A 21887-nucleotide genomic window follows, 5' to 3' on the forward strand; every position below is an offset into this window, starting at 1 on the left:
TTTATTCTTAGTGTTCTGATCCTTTTAATGGTCTGCTTTAACATAGGTCCTTTTTCAGTCATTGTGGGTAGCTGGTGGGTCCTTTAACTATGAACATCTTTGTCTTTTGGTCCTGGAAGAAATTCTTGAATTATTATTTTGATCATTTCCTCCCTTCTTAATTTTTGTTCTCTTTCTCTAGAATTCTTAGTTTGTAAACTGACTGCATGAATGAATGAATGGGAAAAGTTTTCTGAGCACTTTTTGTAGCAAAAAGCTTATTAAGGAATGAACCACAGATTATCAGACCATATCTTTAAAGCTAAGTATTTTATTTTAAATTATCAAATTTTAAAACACACTCTTTCATTACAGCTTCCATTTATTGTAAAATGTAACACTGCTACTCTCATTTCAGGCAATACAAAAATACAGGAAGCACTGATTTTCTGTAGGCAGAAATCCCTGATTGAAGTCAGGCATTCCCTATTACTTTTGCTTTAGAATTCATTAAATGCCTAGCATGGACTTGGTATTGTGTATAATATTTGCACCACACTTTGCAAAATAGCCATTTCAGGTGTAGAAAAGTGTTTGTTTAAGGTAAAAAGATCTTTGGAGTCTTTTTTGGCTGGCATTAAACACCGCATTCTTCCCAGATCTATAAGAAAGAAATGTTTGCAGTCTTACCTGGAATCAAGGGAGCGGCTCTCTCAAGGTTACTTTTCAGTCTCTGTCTGTAATTATGCATGTCAGGAGAGAAAAAAAAAAAAAGTCAGAAAACTACGTCCCTAGTAGAGAAGCACTCAACAGGAACTAAACATCTGAACGTTTAGACAGGATTAAACTCTGACAGGGCTTATCAGCCACCCCCACACGACTGAAGTAGTTGGAAGTGAGGTTAGATTGGAGCCCAGATAAGCAAGTGAATCTACACCCCTACCTGACTCACCGGGCTGAGGAGTGCGGAGCCCTAGTAAGTCACCACTGCACGTCCTCAAAGGGCTTTCCGCGCAGGCTTGGAGTCAGGAAATGGCAGCTGCCACACCCACCCCACTACCTCTGTCTGGTGTTTGGTGACTCCCGGAAGACGCGCCGAGGGGACCAGGGGAGATTCCTCCCGGGTGGGAGGGTCCGCTGCCTGGGTGTGGAGCTGCGAAGAGGAAATTTCCCCAAAAGAAAACCTTTCCAACCTAGTGGGTTGGGTGGAGAGAAGACAAATTGAGCGCCCCTGCCTCACTTCCCCACTCCCAAGCCCCCGCCCGAGCCCCGCCGGTGTGGCACACGTCGCCTGGGCGCCACAAGGCAGAGATCTCGGGCCTCAGGCCGAGGCCGGAGCCTTGCTGGGAGGATCGCGGGCCAGTGGCCTCATCCCCGCCTTGGCATCCGCCGCTGACGTCGCCTGAGAAGTCTGAGGAGGGAGGAGCTCCGAAAGGCGGGCTCGGGTGGCAGGCAGCGCCTGGGAGGGCCAGGTCGGAGAGAGGAAGCTCCTGCCCTGTGCGCCCCGCCGCCGCAGAGTTGACCAGTCTCTAAAAGAGAAGAGTCCGCTCCGGCTCCGGATAAGCAGCGGCTTGGCGTGGGCTGCGCGGAGAATGGACGGCCTCGTGACCTCATGTCCGGCAGGCTGTAGGGCCTGCCGACGCGGCTCGCGCAGGGGGTGGAGCCGCGGCAGCGGCGGGCACTTCCGGAATCGACCGGCTGCCTGAGTGCTCGCGACACCCGCTACCATGAACGAGGAGGCCATCTGCAGCGTCCTGCTCACCATCCCGTACTACAAGCTCGCCGACTTGCGCTACCTGAGCCGCGGCGCGTCCGGCACCGTGTCTTCTGCTCGCCACGCAGACTGGCGCGTTCGGGTGGCGGTGAAACACGTGCACATTCACACCCCGCTGCTCGACAGTTAGGGCGCCCTGGCGGCTCCACCGCGGAGCCCCGAAATCTGCGTTCCCCACGCCACTGGCTCTAAGCCCCGGCAAGAGGGCTCTGAAGCCCAAGCGACGGTGAGCACTTGGGATCGGCCGCACACCTCGTCACCTCTAGGCAGCCGTTCAACGCTTGGGCTAACATGGTGGGGAGAGCAGGCTTCTCTGGAGATGCAGCAATCACGCTTCTTTTCACTGCCCTCTCCTTTTTTTCTTACTCCTGGGCCTCCTTTCTCCAGACACCAAAAATCAGCGATCACAGCCCAACTCTAAACGTCCTCTTTATTGAAATTGGGTTCTGTTTGCTTTGTTTTTCCCTTTTTTTTTTTTGAAGTCGAATTCTAGGGCTGCAGTGCCCAATAGGTAGCTCTTAGCCACAGGTGGCTATTACTTTTTCTTTTTAAGTGGCTATTAGAAAATTTCAAATTGTATGTGTGGTTCACATATTTTTATTGAACAGCACTGCTGTAGAGTCTGGGACGTTTTGGTTTGGGCTTTTTGTTGTTTTTGGTTTACACATGTAGGCATGAAAGTTTAGATATCAAACTCAATTTAGTTTCTCCTCTTACCGTCACAGGGAAGGAAGCCTGTCTCTAGAGGAAACTTGTATTATCTTTGCTAACAATAAACGGAAATCAGAAAGCTGTTAAATGACCAAAACTTTTGAATGTCTCTCCCATCCTGAACAAGTTTAGTGCAATGTCCAGATTTCAAGGGAAGGCTAGATTAGTTCCTGTTTCCAGAAAAACCTTTCAACCATATATATTAATCAGTGAGTCTAGTCACTAGTCTTGTGTATTTTCCTTCCAATAGGAATTTAACTAGGCCCTGCATTCAATTCTTAGTGAATTAACATCCATGATTGCAACATTCTCCTCTCCTCCCCCTCTATCTAAAGTGAAAATACATCATGCTAGATGCCTGATTAGCCAGAGGCCGTCAGTATCCAATAGCAGATAAATTCCTCAGCTTCAGCCCTGCTAATGGTATTGACTTTCATCTGCCTGTGGCTTTTACTTGCTCTCTTGCGATCAGGCTTGGATGGGCTAGATCTCACAGTAAGTTTGAGACACCTCTAGAAATTGTTCCCGCTTTTTGTGTACCATAATCCTGATTTAGTGATATACAGGGTCTATTTACCCTGGGTCTTGAATTCTGTGGAGCAATACTGGGAAACTATGTGTATGTAGTCAACTTTGAAGGGTGGTGGTTGATTAGAGAGGGTAGATGTATTTTAGAATCAACTATTAAAATACATGGAAATCTAGCACTGATGGACTCCTTAGGTATTTTAAAGGAGACTGATCCTCCCATTTTGGATGCTGCTTCTCAAGATTTTAATTTATCTAAGTTTTGTGCCATTTGGGGCCAAGAAATGAAGGGAGTTCCCTCTCGTGCTCATTAACAATTTCATAATCTAAAATTCTTCACTAAATCGGGTAGGAAATTAATTCTGCCGTCAAAGACGCCATAAGGACCAGTGCAACACTCTGGCATTACTGCATCACATTTTTTCTTCCACTTGTTTCCTAGAATGTTAACATTAGCGGTATTTATGTAGTCTGAGCATAAGACTGGGCTATGCAGTTGACTCACAGGGTGTCTTATGTCCTCACTTATGAAGTGGGAATAACAGATACATGTACTTCTTGGGCTCTGGTGTGGATAATGTTTGCATTGTTCTTTGAGATCACAAAAGAAAAATAAGTTTCTGTGCTGTAACATGTTCTTATTTTAGTGATTGGTGAATTATTCTCTGTAACCTGACTTCTGCCCATGAGAGGACCTTCCCCAACAATCTCCCAACGCCTTATGAATAGGTGAGTCTGATAGGTTGTTCAAATACCTTGTGTAAACAGTGTAACTGTTTTGTAACTGAAATTTGCTATGGGTAATTTAGGTAATATGTCTATAAAAGCTGTTTTACATTTTAATATTTTAATATAAAAACCTATTTTTAAACTGTTTTGGCTTTCTCTGTTTTCCCATTCATTCTTCCTGAAATCTGACTTCAAGAATTTTCCTTCTCTGATTAAGCAGTGAGTGGAAAAAACAAAGGCTTTAGAGTCCCACAATTGCAATTCAAATCTGACTCCAAATCTGCCACTTATTGTTGGTATGACCAATAGAAACTATTAATTTATGTGAGCCTTAGTGTTCTCATATATAAAGTAGGGATAATGAAACCAACTGTAGTAAAGTGGCCAACACATAATAGGATCACAAGAGAAGGAAGAATGCATCATACTCTTAATGGGAGGGGGAATTAGTATATTAAGTATCACTAAGATATCCCCTAGGATGCCCTCTCTATAATTCTTTCTCAGAGTATCCAGGAACCTTCCCGGCAAAGGTGCTACTCAATAACTGTCTTGTTGACCTACATTTCATGAGGCAAATACAGACCTGTTTCAGCTTAGGAAATATAAATTTAATTAAAGCAGGTCTCACAAACTGGTATAATTGGTTGCCTCACAGTTGGGATATTAAGTGGCTGAAGAGCAGGGAGAAGAAGAGAAACTCTTTATGCATTCTTGTAATTCTTGAATTTTGAAACATGTAAGTATATTACCTATTCAAAACTTAGATGACTAAGATTTTTTTGCTTTATTTTGCTTATTGTTTGTTTTTAAAGGAGGCTTCGTAGTCTGGTCTGGATTGTCTGTTGCTTTTCTTATTTCAGCAGCCATTCATCAAGAGCTTGGGTGGTTTAAGCACCAGCTAATCATCATTGTTTACCTAATAAGCTTCTCCTAGAGACAGTTCTCTTTCTATTACTGCTGCTACCAATACCAAATCATCCATGGAAAAAAGTGGTGACAAATCCAGTTCCCTTCATATATATGTACACACACACATACGTACACACACGCATACATACACATACATACACACACATATATATGTATATACCTCCCTTAGTCAATCAGGGTCAATCAGTCAGCCACCAGAGCCTGGGTATTCTATTCAGCTAGTGTTTTTCTTTCTATTTACACTGCAACCTTTATAGTTTCAGACTCTCATTGCTTCACATCTTAACTAGTATTATAATCTTCTAATACCTGGCTTTCAAACTCTACCTCCTTCTGCTGATCCTACACCTTGCTGCCAAGTTAATCATCCTAAAAGTTTGTTCCACTCCTGTCACTCCTGTGCTCAATAACCTGTAGTCACAACTCAGTGACTACCAAATAAAGTGTAAATGCTCTCACCTGGCTTTCAGGCTCTGAGATGAGGCCCTACCCTACCCTATTCACCTTCACTCCCTTTACACACGCTGTTACACATCCTGATTCATATTAAACAATTTGTCATTTTCCAGATATAGCCTTTACTTTATCTTCCTTGAGTTCATTTGATACACATCTATTAGACAAATTCTGTGTGCCAGGTACTGTTCCAGATCCTGGGGATACACAGATGAAAAAGAAAGGCAAAATCTCTTCCATCTTGGAGAGGGACCACATATCTTGGATGCCCTTTTTCCAGTGGTTGAAATTCTATCCATCCTTAAAGTACTGTTGACATCTCTCTCTGAAGGCTGTAGCAACTCCCTTAGCCCAGATTTACTAGTTCTCTGAGCTCCCTATATTTATTTATTTATTTGCTTGCTTATTTACTTGTTTTTGATGGCGCTTATCATATTCTGCCTTATATTTTAAGTATTTGGTTTTCTTTTTTTATTTGCTTTTGTTGTTTTTTAACTTTATTGAGGAATAATTGACAAATATAATCATATATATTTAAAGTGCAAAACATGATTATTTGCTATACATATACATCATCATGGAATAATTACCAATATCAATATAATTAACACATCCAAAGACATACAAATGACCAATAGGTATATGAAAAGGTGCTCAACATCACTAATCATTGGAGAAGTGTAAATCAAGACCACAGTGAGTACTTATTTTTCTTAAAAAGATTTCTGGACAGTTTGAGGTCACAGACTATGTGTTTTGTTTTTTGGTTTTCTTAAACTTACTAGTCTCCATAATGCTGAGCACAGTTCTTTATTCATAATAAATGTTCAATATCTATTTGTTTTATGAATGAAAAATCAAATGAACCTGGGATCCAGAGTTAGCCCAGGGATCCATTATAAGCATTTACCTGTTCTCAGTGTCCTTTTCCTGTGTTCCAGTATATAATTTCTAAGCATTATTGACCCTTATGCAACTATTATCATCTAGTCATTAAAATCTACAACATTTAAGTGTTTTAATATTCAGGATATTTAGAAAATTTTTACGTGGTATGCAACCATAAAATTTAATATAATAGTCTAATCAAATTTGATCATTTTAATACAACATAAACTTAATGTAATTAGTTCAAGCACCTATCATTCTAATATAGACTTTATAAACTTAAACATGGTATTCTTTCCCTTTCCTGAGAAGAGTACAATAATAATCTGTATGTAGCACTTTTTTCTGTCAGTGGCTTATACAGGTATTTTGGTCTCTAAACAGACCTATGGAATATATAGGGTAGATATTATCCCAACTTTAAACACGAAGAAACTAGAGAAGCTGCATAATTTACATGAGGTCAAAAGCTAATGAATGAAAAAATCCAGGATTAATTAATATTTATGGGCTTGATAATTGTGTATTTTTCCTTACTTTGAAATAATTATACATTTTCTTTCTTTAGTGAAAGAAATGATGTCTTAAGAGAAGCTGAAATTTTACACAAAGCTAGATTTAGTTACATTCTTCCAATTTTGGGAATTTGCAATGAGCCTGAATTTTTGGGAATAGTTACTGAATACATGCCAAATGGGTCATTAAATGAACTCCTACATAGGGTAAATATTATACATTTTCAGTCGTTATAATTCTGTTATTCAACCTATATAGTACTTTCGTTTTACAAATGATCAGATTATTTGGGGATATATAGATGAATCAAAATAAGAATAATGAAAAACTTCACCATTTATGGCTTCTTTTGTGTTGTTAAAAATACTGTGGGGCTTCCCTGGTGGCGCAGTGGTTGAGAGTCCGCCTGCGGATGCAGGGGACATGGGTTCGTGCCCCGGTCCGGGAGGATCCCACATGCCGTGGAGCGGCTGGGCCCGTGAGCCATGGCCGCTGAGCCTGCGTGTCCGGAGCCTGTGCTCCGCAACGGGAGAGGCCGCAACAGTGAAAGGCCCGGGTACCGCAAAAAAAAAAAAAAAAAAAAAAGAAAAAGAAAACTACTGTGGAGTCAGACCCTGCATTCTAAGTGACCTAGATTATTTTGCTTAGGTTACTGTTCCTGAGGTTTACACTGAATTCTAATATCCACATGTATATATATGTAAGAGAGGAACAGGAGAGAGAAAAGATAAACTCTGCACACCATACAATTTATTGTTAGTTTAAGCCAGATTTCATTTTATGTTAAAGACAATGTAGGGTTCAAATTAAATGTTAATAATACCAGTTCATAAAGTTCTGAATTAATAGACCAAATAAATCTGAGTATCAAATACATGAGCTTTTCCAATAATAGACAATGGCATGAGCCATGTACCTTTTTCCCAAGGTATCAGTTATCTGGCTTTAATTGTGAATCCCATCAGTAAACAAATATGGCCCGGTTGTGGGGGGTGTCCTCATTCTCAAAATATGTGTATCCATCTATTGTTGTTTGCTTGATCTCATATTACTAAGATTATCTCTAGCCTGCAGTTTCTGTCAAGAAATATTTTTCAAGAACTCGGTCTCTTTTGTGAGGGGTGCTTTAGTTAAAACTGAGTAGTAACATAATCTGTCAAATCTAGTCACTGAACACTCCTAAATTCTGATACATCACAGTGTTCTATAAGCAAACAAGAGAGAATGGGTGCCACTGTCACCACTCATGGAGTGACTTCCTCTTTATTTCAGGATACAACACATTCTGTTTGTGACAGGACCATCTGAAACAAGGGCAGAGTAAAGTAACTAGTGTCAGTGCATAAGATTTGTGTAACCAACAGAACAAGTAAGATACAAATACTAATTAAACACAGTTTCCTTTTGTTACATGAGTATAAGCATAAATTCTAATGTTGTCTTCCCATACCCCAGCACCACAGTAGATGCTCTGGTACCCAAATTTGGAGCCCATTAGAAATTCTAGAGCCTCCTACAGGGGGATTGCTGACTCCTGGAAGGAATCATAAAATACATAGTGAGCACTCATCTACCTTCCTCTCCATGATCAAAAGCTTCCATATAGCACTGTACTGCAGAGAGGCCTTGTTACTTCTTTAAACTATATAATTTTCAGAAAAAGTTACCTTTTTAAAGATTAAAAGATCCAGTTACTCAAGGGGATGGGAATCTGTGTATACAAGAGGAAGTAATGTTGAACATTTGTGTTTTGTGTTTCTTTTGGTGTCCTGTATTATTAGGTCAGGATTTATCTTGAAGCACGTTCCCCCAACCTCACAAAAGATTGTTGAAAAAAATCAAAATACTATGTAAAGACAAGTATTTTGAGCCACTCCCCTGCCAAGTTAGTTAATCAATGAACTATAAGCTGACCCATTTGCAGAAAAAAAATTCTTAAGAACAGTTTTGAGCTCAGTGGAAGCATACTTTTTCATATTATTTAGTAAAATGTACCCAGTGGCATGGTCCCTGATGATTCATTGTTGGATTTTCCCAAATTATCTAATTTTTCTGAGTATGTTCATTCTCCTGGGAAGCTGTATTAACTTTTATGTTCAGAAAACATTTAAGAAAGTTCAGATGACTGTCACTTGTAAGTACCAGGAAATAGAAAACATTATATTTTTAATGTTTCTATGTTATATATACTTAGAAATGAAGATGATTTTTGTCTCCTTCACAAAAGCAAAACTCCCAAATGCTAATTTTTCAAGCTGAAATGCAAGTAAATATATGATTTAAAAATATGAAGTATTAATGCTTAGTAAGTAAATATATTATGGTCATAATTTTAATTGATGCAGTGGTTATCATCGTAATCAAGTATGGTTTTATATTAATAGGAAATTTAAAATATAAATTTTGAATAGAAACAAATTGTGTGTGTGTGTGTGTGTACACATTCATGGGCACAAGTTATTTGATAAGAAGCCATAGAATGGGAAGATGGGTATGAGTATAAATCTATGTCTGGGTATTATACAGATAAAAACTAATTTAAAACTGTCTCAACTGAAGAAAGACCCCATACCATGTAGTTGCATTACCAGTATAAACTAAAAGGAAATATCAGTACTGTAAAGTCATTATTTTCTCTAAAAATTGAGGAAAGTAAGATACAAGGATGTTAAATAACGTCAAATTGATAATATAACAAAATGAGTATTTTTTGCCCTGAATTTAGTTATACCAGATATTTAGTTTAATACTATATTTCCTCATGGAATATTTCATTTTCTAAGTGGAAATAAATTTGGCCACTAATTTTAGTTTTGTTTCTTTCCATATATATGAAGAAAAATGAATATCCTGATGTTCCTTGGCCATTAAGATTTCGTATTCTGCATGAAATTGCACTAGGTGTAAATTACCTGCACAATATGAATCCTCCTCTACTTCATCATGACCTGAAGACTCAGAATATCTTATTGGATAATGAATTTCACGTTAAGGTAGTTACTTTTTTTTAAAAAAAAAGCTTATCTGCATCCTTGTGTTTAATAGTTTTAAAGACTTTTTAGTTATTTCTTCTATCTTACCAATTTAATATCTCTGCCTTTTCCATAGCCCCTAATTCAGTGCCACTTCTTCCTGCTGCAGTGAGTTAGTTATTCCTAGACTACAGACATTGGTAAAATTATGGTTCAAAATACAGTCATTCTGTTCTTAATTTAAATTGTCGATTATACCTTTGTTAACTTTTTATTTTGAAATTATTATAGATTCATAGATGGTTGCAAAGATAATACAAAGGAGTCCCATGTACCCTTCACCCAGTTTCTGCCAGTGGTTACATCACATATAATTATAGTACTATTTCAAGACCAGGAATTTGGCATTGGTACAATGCATGTATATAGTTCTGTATCACTTTATCATGTGTAAATTTGTGTAACCACCACAGCAATCAAGATATAGCACTACTCTATCACAAGAAAGATATCACTTACGCTACCCCTTTATAGTCATACCTTCTCCCCTCCATCATACCTAACTACTGTCAACCACTAACCTGTCTTCCATCGCTATAATTTTGTCATTTCGAGAATACTATATGAATGGAATCATACAGTGTGTGATATTGTGAGACTGCTTTGTTCACTTAGCGTAATGCCTTTGAGATCCATTTAAGTTGTTGTTTGTGTCAACAGTTGGTTTCTTTTTCATTGGTGAATAGTATTCCGTGGTATGGGTGTACAAAAGTTGTTTAACCATTCAGCTATTGAGAGATACTTTGGTTATTTTTAGTCTTTGGCAATTACAATAAAGCTCCTAGGAACAGTCCTGTGCAACTTTTTGAACAAACATAAGTTTTCATTCCTCCTGGATGAATGCCCAAGAGTGTAACTGCTTGGTCATATGGTAAGCATATGTTTAGCTTTTTAAGAAACTACCTAGCTACTTTCCACAGTGGCTGTACTGTTGTATATTCCACCAGCAATGTATGAAAGACCCAGCTTTTCTGCACCCTCACCAGCATTTGGTATTATCATAGTTTTTTATTCTAGCATTCTAATAGATGTATAGTGATATAGCACCATGGTCTTAATTTTCATTTTCCTATAATGTTGAATATTGTTATTTATTTATTTGCCATCTCTATATCCTTTTCAGTGAAACATGTCTTCATATCTTAAGACCATTTTCTACTTGGATTCTTTGCTTTTATACTATTGGGTTTTAAGAGTTCTGTATATTTTTTAGATATAAGTCCTTAATCAGATATGTAGTTTGCAAAAATTTTTTGCCAATCCAAAGTTTGTTCTTTTCATCCTTTTAACAGGGTCTTTCACAGAGCAAAAGTTGTAATTTATTTCTTTTATGATCATGCTTTTGCTGTCGTGTCTAAGCACTTTTCACGAAGCCACAGGTATTGCAGATTTACTTCTATGTTATCTTCTAAAAGTTCCATAGATTTATGTTTTACATTTAAATCTGTGATCTGTTTTGAATTAATTTTTTGCATAAAGCATAAGATTTAGATACCTAAAGGCACCAGAGGAGTAGTGATTTCAGTTACCCTATATGTAACTGATGACAGCAAATAAAAAGTAGTTGCTGAGAAATTAATACTAAATGTAACTCACTTTATTTTTACATAGTATTTTGCTACACTTCAAATAATATACGTAATTGAAGATTATTATAAGTATCCAAAAATGTTCAAATAAGTAATAAGGAAGTTGGAACAATAGAAAAATAAATATAAAAAGTGTGAGAAAAGTTAAGTGAAAAAATAAACCTTTATTGAAGGCACTCCCTCTGCCTAGAATAAAATGGAAGGAAAAGGAAGAGAGAAGCAAGCTGCTGCCTCAATACTACTTAAAAAAAAGAGACAAATCTATTACATCAGTTATAGAACCATACAGGTAGAAGTGACTTATTCTAGTCCCCTAATCAGCTGGTCCTCTGAATCCTCACTACAACAATCCCTCATCTCCCAAGGCAGTTACCCTGTGACAAGAGAGTGTTTAAGATCCGTAACTGAATGACTGTGACATTTTTTTATACGATCAGTCAAAACTCCTTCTCTGTTGCTTCCACTCATCGGTCCTAGTGATAAAGTGAGTTCAAAGTCCAATTTTATTTCCACCTGACAGTCCTTCTGAGATTTGAAGTTAGCTCTAATCCCCTTACTTCTCACATACACTTTTCCCTTATACACATCTTTAGTTTATTCAGCCAATTTCCTTATTACATAGGTTTTAATCCCAGGTGCTATCTAGATGCATCTGTGTTTAAATCTCTCTTAAATTTTGATCCTCAAAACTAATCAAAATACCCATATTACCTAACACAAGTTTGTGTGGCCAACACATTAGTGAGGTCAAACAAAGCAAAATGTCAGAGTTTGGAGCAGAGAAAGGTTTATTGCAGGGCCAAGCAAGGAGAAGAGGTAGCTCATGCTGAAAAAACCCTAACTACCCAAAGGGTTTCAGCAAAGCATTTTTAAAGGCAAGGTGAGGAAGGGGCACACCTTGGGTATGTGGTCAGCTCTTGCACAGATTCTCTAATTGGTTGATGGTGGTCAATCCTTAGGTGCTAGAAGGTCTGGGGATTACATGCCCATGATCATCAAGTAGTTAATTTCTTCCATTTGTTGGTGGTTTTAGCATCTGAAAAACTCAGGAAATATGCATCAGATACTATTATCTAGGTACTTTAGAGAGGAGCTAAAGCAGTAGATATGTGGGGGGAGGTCTGTCCCAGGAAGGCCTCATAGGGTCCTGCTCAGTTACACCCTTGATGTGGTGTGATAAATGTAGAATCGTCCTTAAATACTTTACTTCGTATTCATAGTTCCTTACTAATTCATCTTTTGGGGGGCAGTCCTATAACAACATTCAAATTGGGCTCAGTGTCAACAAAAAACACTGAGAGGTTTTCTTTCTTTTTTTTTTTTAATGTATTGTTACTTAAGTCATGTCTCCTTGTCATGTACTTTACAGAATATTTTCTGGACATCATCAAAGTTTATCTTGTTAGATTTGGGTGATAACTTCAGCTCTTAAGACCTTTTTGAATGTTTTTTCTGTAGTCCAAGGATTTTTAACTTTGTCCTCCAGCTTTGTGTCATCTTCAAATTTAATTAGCTGCTTTTTTGTGTCTTCAAGTCATGGTTAACTCTTAAGCAGTACAGAGCTCAAATCAGAGCTACACAACATGGTCTGAAAACCTCCTTTCAGGTCAATATCAATCCTTTTATTAATTAGGGCTTTTGGAGAATAAGCATTCATTTTGTTTGGAATACTCCTAAAAGAGCTGTTATACAGCCCATATTTCTCCATTTTTTTCCATTAGAATATTACAAAAGTCCTTGCTTGACTGCTTTCCCAGGTGTCCTTGTTACCAAGTCCAAGTTCATACTGCTCACTGCAGGACAGGGCCAGTAAATCAACAGACGAGGTGTTGGGGCAAGGAATAGCAACTTTATTCAGAAAGCCAGTAGACCAAGAAGATGGTGGACTCGTGTCCCAAAGAACCACCTTACCCCAGCTAGAATTCAGACTAAAAGGAGATAGGGTGTGGTTGGTTGTTGCAAATTTCTTGGAATCCTTTGTTCTTGCAGCAGTCCATGTAGGTCAGATCTTGATGTTCCTGTAAACCTCCAACAAGACAAATGTAATTGTCTGTTCTGTAACTTTTTATCTCTGTGTGAATAGAAAAGTGTTATACCCTTAAAGGTCAGAGCCTTGAGAATGGGCTGTCTTGTATATTTCAGGCTATAGGCAACATTCTTAACTTGTAGCAAAAGCAATAGAATACGAAGGTTAAAGCAAAAGAAACAGATCCAATATGGAGTCAGATTTATTCTTCCTTGTTACATACTCATGACTTACTCCCTTTCCTTTTCTTCCTCATTATCAGAGTGGCTTTCCCTGACAACCTGCCTAGTTCCTCTGTATCCTCATACCTTGATTAATGCTTCTCCATAGTATTTTTCACCATCTTACAAAACATTTTTTATTAATATGTTTATTGACCATCTTCCCCAATTATAATATAATAAGCTTCACAAAGACTAAAATGTAGTCTGTTTTATTCACTGCCACCTGCTTAGCATATGCCGTATAGAAGCATTCAATAAGTAGTTGTTGAATGAACAAATGAATGAATTCCAGATCTTCTATATATACCCAATAGGCCTGATAATTTAATAGTCAAGGATATTATTAAAGTACCTCAGACTGTTTTATAATATACAAACTGTTTTAACGTTTACTCTTTGACAGTAGTACTACTGACAAAAAAGGAAATGAAGTCTGTCATTCCTTTATTAAGTATTTGTGGAGCAACAGTGTTGTGCTAGACATCCCAAGTACTTGGGATATGTCGCATGAGGTCTGAAATTGATCACTGGGCTAATATAATTTTTCATTAGTTCTTTCTGGCTCTTTTATCAATTATTCATAAAGTAACCCTTTCATTAAATTTTTAGACCTGGGATTAAGGATAGTCTCTGCCAATATATAGATTTGCAAAATCAATATTATTTTCCCTTTTTAAAAATCAGAATGACATTTGCTTTTCTCGTATCCTGTAATACCTCTCCATCACCATGGAGGTATTTGCGAGTATTCTAACTAAACCTGAAATATATGTAAAATGACCTGAGATTTGTACTTTATAAACTTTTCAACCTCCTTGGACTTTATTTTCTTCATCTCAGTCCAGAAACTATTCTTGATACAGAAAACAGAAGCAAAGTAATAGGTGATGATGATCCCTACTTTCTCTTTTTCATTGATCAGTAGGGTACCCATGGTCTTTCTTTGAAATAAATAGAATATAAAATAGTTTGGCTTTGTGTGTTTTTTTTTAACTTTTATTAGCTTTAGCACATACAAAACTGTGACCTTTCTAATACTATTCTTATAAATTATGACACTCTTTTATATGCATCCTGTGTGTCTCTACTTTTTATTTTATAAATGTCCCTTAAAAGTCAAAGTTTATCAGTGACTCATGAAAAAAGTAACAGTTACCTGATCTACCTATCTTCTTGGAAGGGCCTTTAAATGAAGTGCAAAAAATCTTTTAAAATACTTAATGAAATTAAATGGAAACACACCTTACTACAGTTTTTTGAAGTAAATTTTTATACTGGAATGCTAACCAGGGACATAGTATCTAAAAGAAAAACATGTACTACCAATTAAGATCAACCAGGACTTTTCTACTTTAAAAAGAATACATTCAATTTGTTTATCTGCTGGTCAGTATCAATTAGTGCACCTTAAATACAAATGAACCTGTGGTAGGCTTATTTGAAATAAATGTTTATATGTACCATGTTTGATTTCTCAACTATTCTGTCCATCATGTGTGGAACTTCTAAGAATACTTAAAGTTATTCCTCATAGCTTCTTACTGATAACTTTATAAATTTACAGACATGGATAGTATTATATAAATGAAAATAGCTATTCTGGTAGGGTAATAAGATTATGGATGATTTTTATGAATAGTGTGTTTTAATTTCCTCTAGTTTTTAAATCTTTTTTTAAATTGAAGTATAGTTGATTTACAATATTATGTTAGTTTCAGGTGTACAGCAAAGTGATTCAGTTTTATATATTTTTCAGATTATTTTCCTTTATAGGTTATTTTGAGATACTAAATATAGTTTCCTGTGCTAATACAGTAAATTCTTGTTGCTTTTATCATCTTTTTTAGCTAAAAAGAACCTTTGCCTTTGAAATGCATGTTAAGATCTTGTATAGAATAGAAAAGTTCCTATTCTCTGTCTTCATTGCTGAATGATACCAGGACCCTCAAGAAATCATGGAACTTGTATTCCTCTCATCATATTCTTCACTTTTTTTTCTTCTCTGGAAGATCCAGATTTAATGAATCGTGTCTTTGGTATATGGTGTTTGTAATAGAGAAGGGGGACAAATATGGTTCCATGTGAAAACCAAACTAAATTAGCTGATAAAGGGAATTCTGATTAAGTTTTCTACGTGAGATTTAAAAACATAGATGAAGACCTTAGGTGAAGTAAAAGGAGCACATAAGGAAGCAAGCTCAGAATACATTTTCTCCAGCACTGTATTCAAACCAGTATTTAGCCCAGTAGTTTGCAATTTGTGGGTCAGGTATAAGATGGACCACATCCCAGTTGTTGTTTTTTTTTTAACATTTCTCACTGTGGCACAGAAATAAACTTTGCTTCTCATAGTAATGCCTATTATCCTAGCAGATGTGCAGCTGGAGGACTGTTTTTGCTTTTAGAGAATGAGTAGGAGGAATAAGAGTTTGTAGTGGCAAGTAGAAGTAAGTAGGATATACGGTTCCCCAGAGTCTTAATACCACCTCAAAGTGTATTAAAGGCCCTGAAACTATGTACTGTGCTTATTAGTATTGTATGAATAAGAGCAATCTTTAGAGGCTTATTCCCATGTACAAAACATTAATAATACTAACACACAGGGGTCATTTACTATGTGTCAGATACTGTTCTGAGTGCTTCACTTAGAATAACTAGTTTAACATCCTCAGTACAACCCTGTGTTATGTTATTATCCCCAGTTTAAAGATGGGTAGTCTGAGGCACAGAGAAATTAGAAAACTTGTCCAAGGTTGCACAGCTAATTAAGGGGTAGAAATGGAATGTAAATCTAAGTAATCAAGGCTCTAGAACCCATGTTCCAGAACACATATTATAGTGCCTTTAGAAATCAATCCAGCTTATCTTCATGTAGTGGCACCATGTTTCCTCTTGGTCTTTTCTAATTTTTTTTCTTAGACTTACCCTTTGATTATGATAATGTATGAAAGATTCATATAGGCTACCCCCTCCCTTTTTGGAGTGGGGCCATAATTTTTTTAATCTCAAATTCATCTAAACACTAAATAAATTATTTCTTCTCTTAAAGCTAGTGAACATTTTAAGAGTTAAATGATTGAACCACAGATGGTGTACTGGATAGAGCTCATTCCACTCTGTTGGCTCCTAAATTGTGCCGTGTGAAGGTCTAAGTGATTTAAATTAAATGTCTTCAGAGTTTTCCTATACTCTTTTGTTCACTAAATATTGTTTCTGTTCTTACATTTTTGTCTCCCTTTTAAAAAAAAACATTGGAACGTTTTAGATACTTAGTTATAAGATATTGTGTATTGATAGTATCTGCACAAAATTTACAAGTGAAGTAAAACTGTAAAGGACATATCAAAAGTACAGAATGTTTGTCACTGATAATGCTTTAGGCACTCCTTGTCATGGACATAAATATGTTTTATATGCTAACTATACTATTGTCAACAGATATTCTTTTAGTGGGAGGCATAAATCATAATAATGAGTTATACTATATTGGAATTTTACTTATTTCAAAATTTAAGGATACTATTTTTAGCACATTATAAATAAGAACATATAAACCTGAGTTGTAAACAATACCCAGTGACAATCGTATTAGATATGAATAGTTTAGCAGTTTTGTGAGGTATAGGTAAATTTTGAAAGCACATGATATAAAGCTACTTGTCACAAAAAGTGAAGTGTATATACTCATTCAGAATAAAAGGCAGAAATACTCCTGTTTAAGTTTTCAAAACTTAGTCTCTTTTAAAATTTGTAATATTATGCTGAACTTCAAGTCAGTTTATATTGCTTTTAGAGTTGTTGGGTTCAGCACTATGGAATCCAATTTGTTAAGAAACTAATAGACTATTATAGAAATAAAATATTAATATATATAGCATTTACTCTGGTCTCATGTCTAAATATAATAAATATAAAGAAAAACAATTCTTGAATTTTTTTGTTGTTGTTTTTGTTTTTTTTTTTTGCGGTACGCGGGCCTCTCACTGTTGTGGCCTCTCCCGTTGCGGAGTACAGGCTCCGGACGCGCAGGTTCAACGGCCATGGCTCACGGGCCCAACCGGTCCGCGGCATGTGGGATCTTCCCGGACCAGGGCACGAACCCATGTCCCCTGCATCGGCAGGCGGGCCCTCAACCACTGCGCCACCAGGGAAGCCCTTGAATTTTTTTAAAGAGAAAATTTCAAAATTCAACTACTCTTTTCCCTTCCAGATTGCAGATCTTGGCTTATCAAAATGGCGCATGATGTCCCTCTCACAATCACGAAGTAGTAAATATGCACCAGAAGGAGGGACAATTATCTATATGCCACCTGAAAACTATGAACCTGGACAAAAATCAAGGGCTACTATCAAGCATGATATATACAGGTACAGCATGTTACTTTTGCTCAGAGTTAACCTTGTCTAAAAAACAAGATTAATCAATCCGAATTTTGAAGCTACATTTTAAAAGTGTGATTTTTATGCTTCTCTCATAAGTGTGGTGAAAATAAATTAGAGACAGTGGTTAATGTTTTTCATATTAAAGATGCCTTGCTTTGGGAGTTCCCTGGTGGTCTAGTGGTTAGGATCCCGGTTTTCACTGCCGTGGCCTAGGTTCAGTCCCTGGTCAGGGAACTGAGATCCCACAGCTGTGTGGTGCAACCAAAAAAAAAAAATTAAAAATTAAAAATATGAAAATAAAGATGCCTTGCTTTTTTTTTTCTTTTTAATATTTATTATTTATTTGGTTGCGGCGGTGGGCTCCTTGGTTGCGGCGCATGGGCTCCTGGGTTGCAGCATGCAGGTTCCTTAGTTGCAGAATGCATGTGGGATCTGGTTCTCTGACCAGGGATCAAACTCGGACCCTCTGCATTGGGAGCATGGAGTATTAACCACTGCGCCACCAGGGAAGTCCTGATGCCTCGCCTTAAGCTACTTTTACATCCTTAAAAATTATTAAAGCATATCTTGTTGTCCTATCAATTTATAATATTCAAGGGTTTTTATCATATGTGACCTTGATAGGGGGAGGGAAACAGTGCAATTAACATTTAACACTACCAAAAGAGACAGTACTTACACCAGAAAAAGAGTCAATAGAATAGGGCTACATGAGACAGCCTTTTTTATTGCTCTTTATTTTGTGTGAATAATGGAATCATGTAGTTAAAGGGCATAGCTTATCTAGGTGTGAAAGAATCATCCACAAGTTATCCTTGCCTATAACTTCAAGTTCTTATTACAGTAATTTCCTAATTTTTCAAATTGAATTAATTCCCTTTCAAAACAAAACTGTATATGAATATTCATCATCTTGGTTCTATACAGTGATTCTTTAAGCAGCATTTCACTACATTATTACTTTAAAAAATGGTATCTCACAGTCAGCTTTTAAAATCAGTACCATTTTAGTTTATTATGAATAGTTTATAAAGTACTATATGTATATTTTTATCTTAAACAGCTATGCAGTTATCACATGGGAAGTCTTATCTAGAAAACAGCCTTTTGAAGGTAAGTGTACTTTGACTTCCTTATTCTAGGTGACATCATATTGGTAAGTCATACTCAGAACTATCTGAATAAAGATCACTTATTTTAAATCTGCCTAACAGTCATTTTGTGGAAAACACACTAGAAAAACAACAATTTGTCATTGTGAATCCACTGTATGTTGGAAAGTACTGGATTAAGGATCAGAAAAATGTGTAGATTCTTCTTGTTCTGATAGTAATTAACTCTATTATAAGCCACTAAATCTCTTAAGTCCTCATTTTTTTTATCTGCAAAATAAGAATTTTGAATTCTTATTCCTAAGATTCATTCCAGCTATAAAATCGTTTGTATGAAAATTTAACTAGTGCTTCTTCTAAAGACCAGCAAATACTGAAGAATATTTTAAAAATTTTCTGATAATATTGTCTCTTTCTTTATTTTGAGGTTCATTTAGGTCAGTTTGCTGTGTAACAACCTCAGAATCTCAGTAGTTTACAAACTAAACATTTATTTTTCATTCACATTGGGTTATTAGTTGCTGTGGCCCTTCTTGGCTCTGCTAGGTTCTGCTCAGCTCTGCTGAGCTCTGTTTTACTCTGCTCTCTTCATACTCCATTGGCCAAATCAAATCACATGGCCAAGCCCAGAATTAAAGAGGTGAAGATATAAACTCCTCCCACGAGAGGCAGCAAGTCTGACAATAGCTGGGATCTAAATATTCCTTTGACAGAAAGGGAAGTAATGAATTATTCCTAAGATTTTAAGATTCCCTCATGTTCATTTGGTTGGCTTTAGAATGTATTTAATATATTAAATCATAATATATTTCTAATGAATGAAATATATTTGTTTTGACAGAAGTCACCAATCCTTTGCAGATTATGTATAGTGTGTCACAAGGACATCGACCTGACACTACTGAAGAAAGTTTGCCATTTGATATACCTCATCGAGCACTTATGATCTCTCTCATAGAAAGTGGATGGGCACAAAATCCAGATGAAAGACCGTCTTTCTTAAGTTAGTGTACAGTTTTAATCTGGGCCTTTTGAATTACAAAAATAACAAATACGCTGTAAATAAAATATTCTTGAACAACTACGAAAGTTAGCTGACAAGCTCAAAGGTTTTTTTCTTCTAATTCAAAGTTGTTTTTATTTTATGAGATGAGATTGAAGTGGTAAGGGGAGGCTGTTGACTATCATCATAAAAAGGTTAGAAATTTATTCCAAGTACAATGGAAAGCCATTAAAGTGAGTTTTTCAGGGAAATAACATGATTAAATTTAAGTTTAGGAGATATCACTCACTGCTATGTATAAACTTGATTGGAGAAGGGCAAGAGTAGAATTTCCAGACCAATCCTGGAGATCGAAAAATCAGATAGAATTAAGGTTTATTTCAGAAGTAGAATGAATCATCACCTAAATGTAAACATAGAAGAAAATCTTCATGATCTTGGGTTAAGCAAAGAGCTCTTATATATGACATCAGAAACAAGACCTATTAAAAAAATTCTTTGATAATTGAACTTCAAAAAAATTGAAAAATTTTACACTTCAGAAGATGCTATAGAAAATGAAAAGACAAGCTGTAGACTGGGAATCTTCTTTCCAACTAAAAAAAAAAACCAAATATATTTTCCATTCAAAACTTATGTCTAGTGCTCATCAGCATTGTATTTTAAAAAAATCAAAAGTTGCTATAATAATGGATTAACATCTTATCTCTTATCTCCCAGAACCATGTAATAGGGTGTGTGTGTGTGTGTGTGTGTGTGTGTGTGTGTGTGTGTATATGTATATATATGTATGTATGTATTGGCTTGGCCAAAAAGTTTGTTTGGCTTCTTCTACAAGATCTTACAAAAACCTGTACGAACTTTTTGGCCATCCCAATACATACCTCCTTTGTCCCCAGTGCCACTTCCAAACTATAATTTCTTCTCCATTCCCTAAAGACTCTAGCTCTTCTGAAGATCATGCCATTAGGCAGTACTTCTCTACAAACTTCCTGGTTTTTCCCTATTGTTCATTGCAGAACAATGGCTTTTGGCTTACTTCCTTCTACATCCTGCATTGATCAGTGCTGCTGAATATTTGAGAGGAGCGCTCTGCGGATCTCTGGAGTTCTCTGTCTGTGTACTTCTCCTCTTTGGTGCTCTGTCCTATAAACTCTATCTGCCTCCGTCTACCCTAACTCCCAGCCCCGTCTCTTCAACTCTGAGCTTCCTCTGGGCCCCGCCTTACTTCCCTACCCTGTAGTATAGCTGGAAACTCTCCCAAGGCAGTAAGCTTGGGTAGTCAGGCTGTCATAAGGCTGACCTCAGTTGTTTCCTATCACTTAGAGATCACTGTCCTTTGTTGCCTGATATCTAGTGTCTTGAAAACCACTGTTTCATGCATTTTGTCTGGCTAATGGTTGTTTAAGGCAGGAGGGTGAATTGGTCCTTGTTTCTTCATCTTGGCCAGAAATGGAATTCATTGGTTTCTCTTTAAATTAATGGCTAAAACTAGGCACTAAACTCTACTTAGCAATTCTGTTATGTTTCTCAAATACATCTACTATTCCATTCTCATATATCACCTGTTCTTAAGTTGTGGTGCAGGGACCTCTGGAGGTGGGGTTGGTTCCTGAGACTTTTATAAGTGGTTCACAAAATCAAAACTTTTCAAAATAATAAATATTAAGGTATTATTTTCCCTTTTTACTCTCATCCTCTGGAAAGATCTTTCCAGAGACTAAATTAAGTATGATGGTATCATTGCTCCAATGGATAATGGAATGTGTTTTCATATACTCTGATGTGTTAAAATTTTCTGTTTTAATCTAATGTAGTAAATATCAATAGATATGACCAACATATACAAAAGCTCTTAATAATTTTGAAGAGTTCTGAGACCCAAAAGTTTGCGAATTACAGACTTAGATGATCATCTTGTACTACTGTAGGAGATGCGTAAGTCCCATACTTCATGTTTCCAAAGTGAAGATGAAATTCCATTTCAATCCCTAAGAAGGAAAG

At 36.7% G+C, this 21887-nt stretch overlaps 1 protein-coding gene across 5 annotated transcripts; it reads left to right on the forward strand.

Moving 5' to 3' along the window:
* The first annotated feature begins 1483 nt into the window (after positions 1-1483).
* Positions 1484-20519, forward strand: LOC149746969 (receptor-interacting serine/threonine-protein kinase 2-like). 5 transcript variants are annotated; one of them, XM_089898557.1, is made up of 7 exons: positions 1497-1979; positions 3640-3721; positions 6567-6720; positions 9352-9507; positions 17596-17753; positions 18832-18881; positions 19722-20519. In XM_089898557.1, the coding sequence occupies exons 2-7, from the start codon at positions 3678-3680 to the stop codon at positions 19886-19888; spliced, it is 729 nt and encodes a 242-aa protein (XP_089754683.1). In that variant the 5' UTR covers positions 1497-1979; positions 3640-3677; the 3' UTR covers positions 19889-20519. The 5 variants fall into 5 exon arrangements, with proteins under 5 accessions (XP_089754686.1, XP_089754683.1, XP_089754685.1 ...); XM_089898559.1 differs by having other exon boundaries at positions 1497-1877; positions 3638-3721; XM_089898560.1 differs by lacking the exon at positions 9352-9507 and having other exon boundaries at positions 1484-1979.
* The last annotated feature ends 1368 nt before the right edge of the window (positions 20520-21887 follow it).

This window comes from Delphinapterus leucas, chromosome 17, assembly GCF_059928025.1.
Source record: "Delphinapterus leucas isolate spDelLeu-1000000601 "Yukka" chromosome 17, BTC_Dleu_Yukka2, whole genome shotgun sequence".
NCBI lineage: Eukaryota > Metazoa > Chordata > Mammalia > Artiodactyla > Monodontidae > Delphinapterus > Delphinapterus leucas.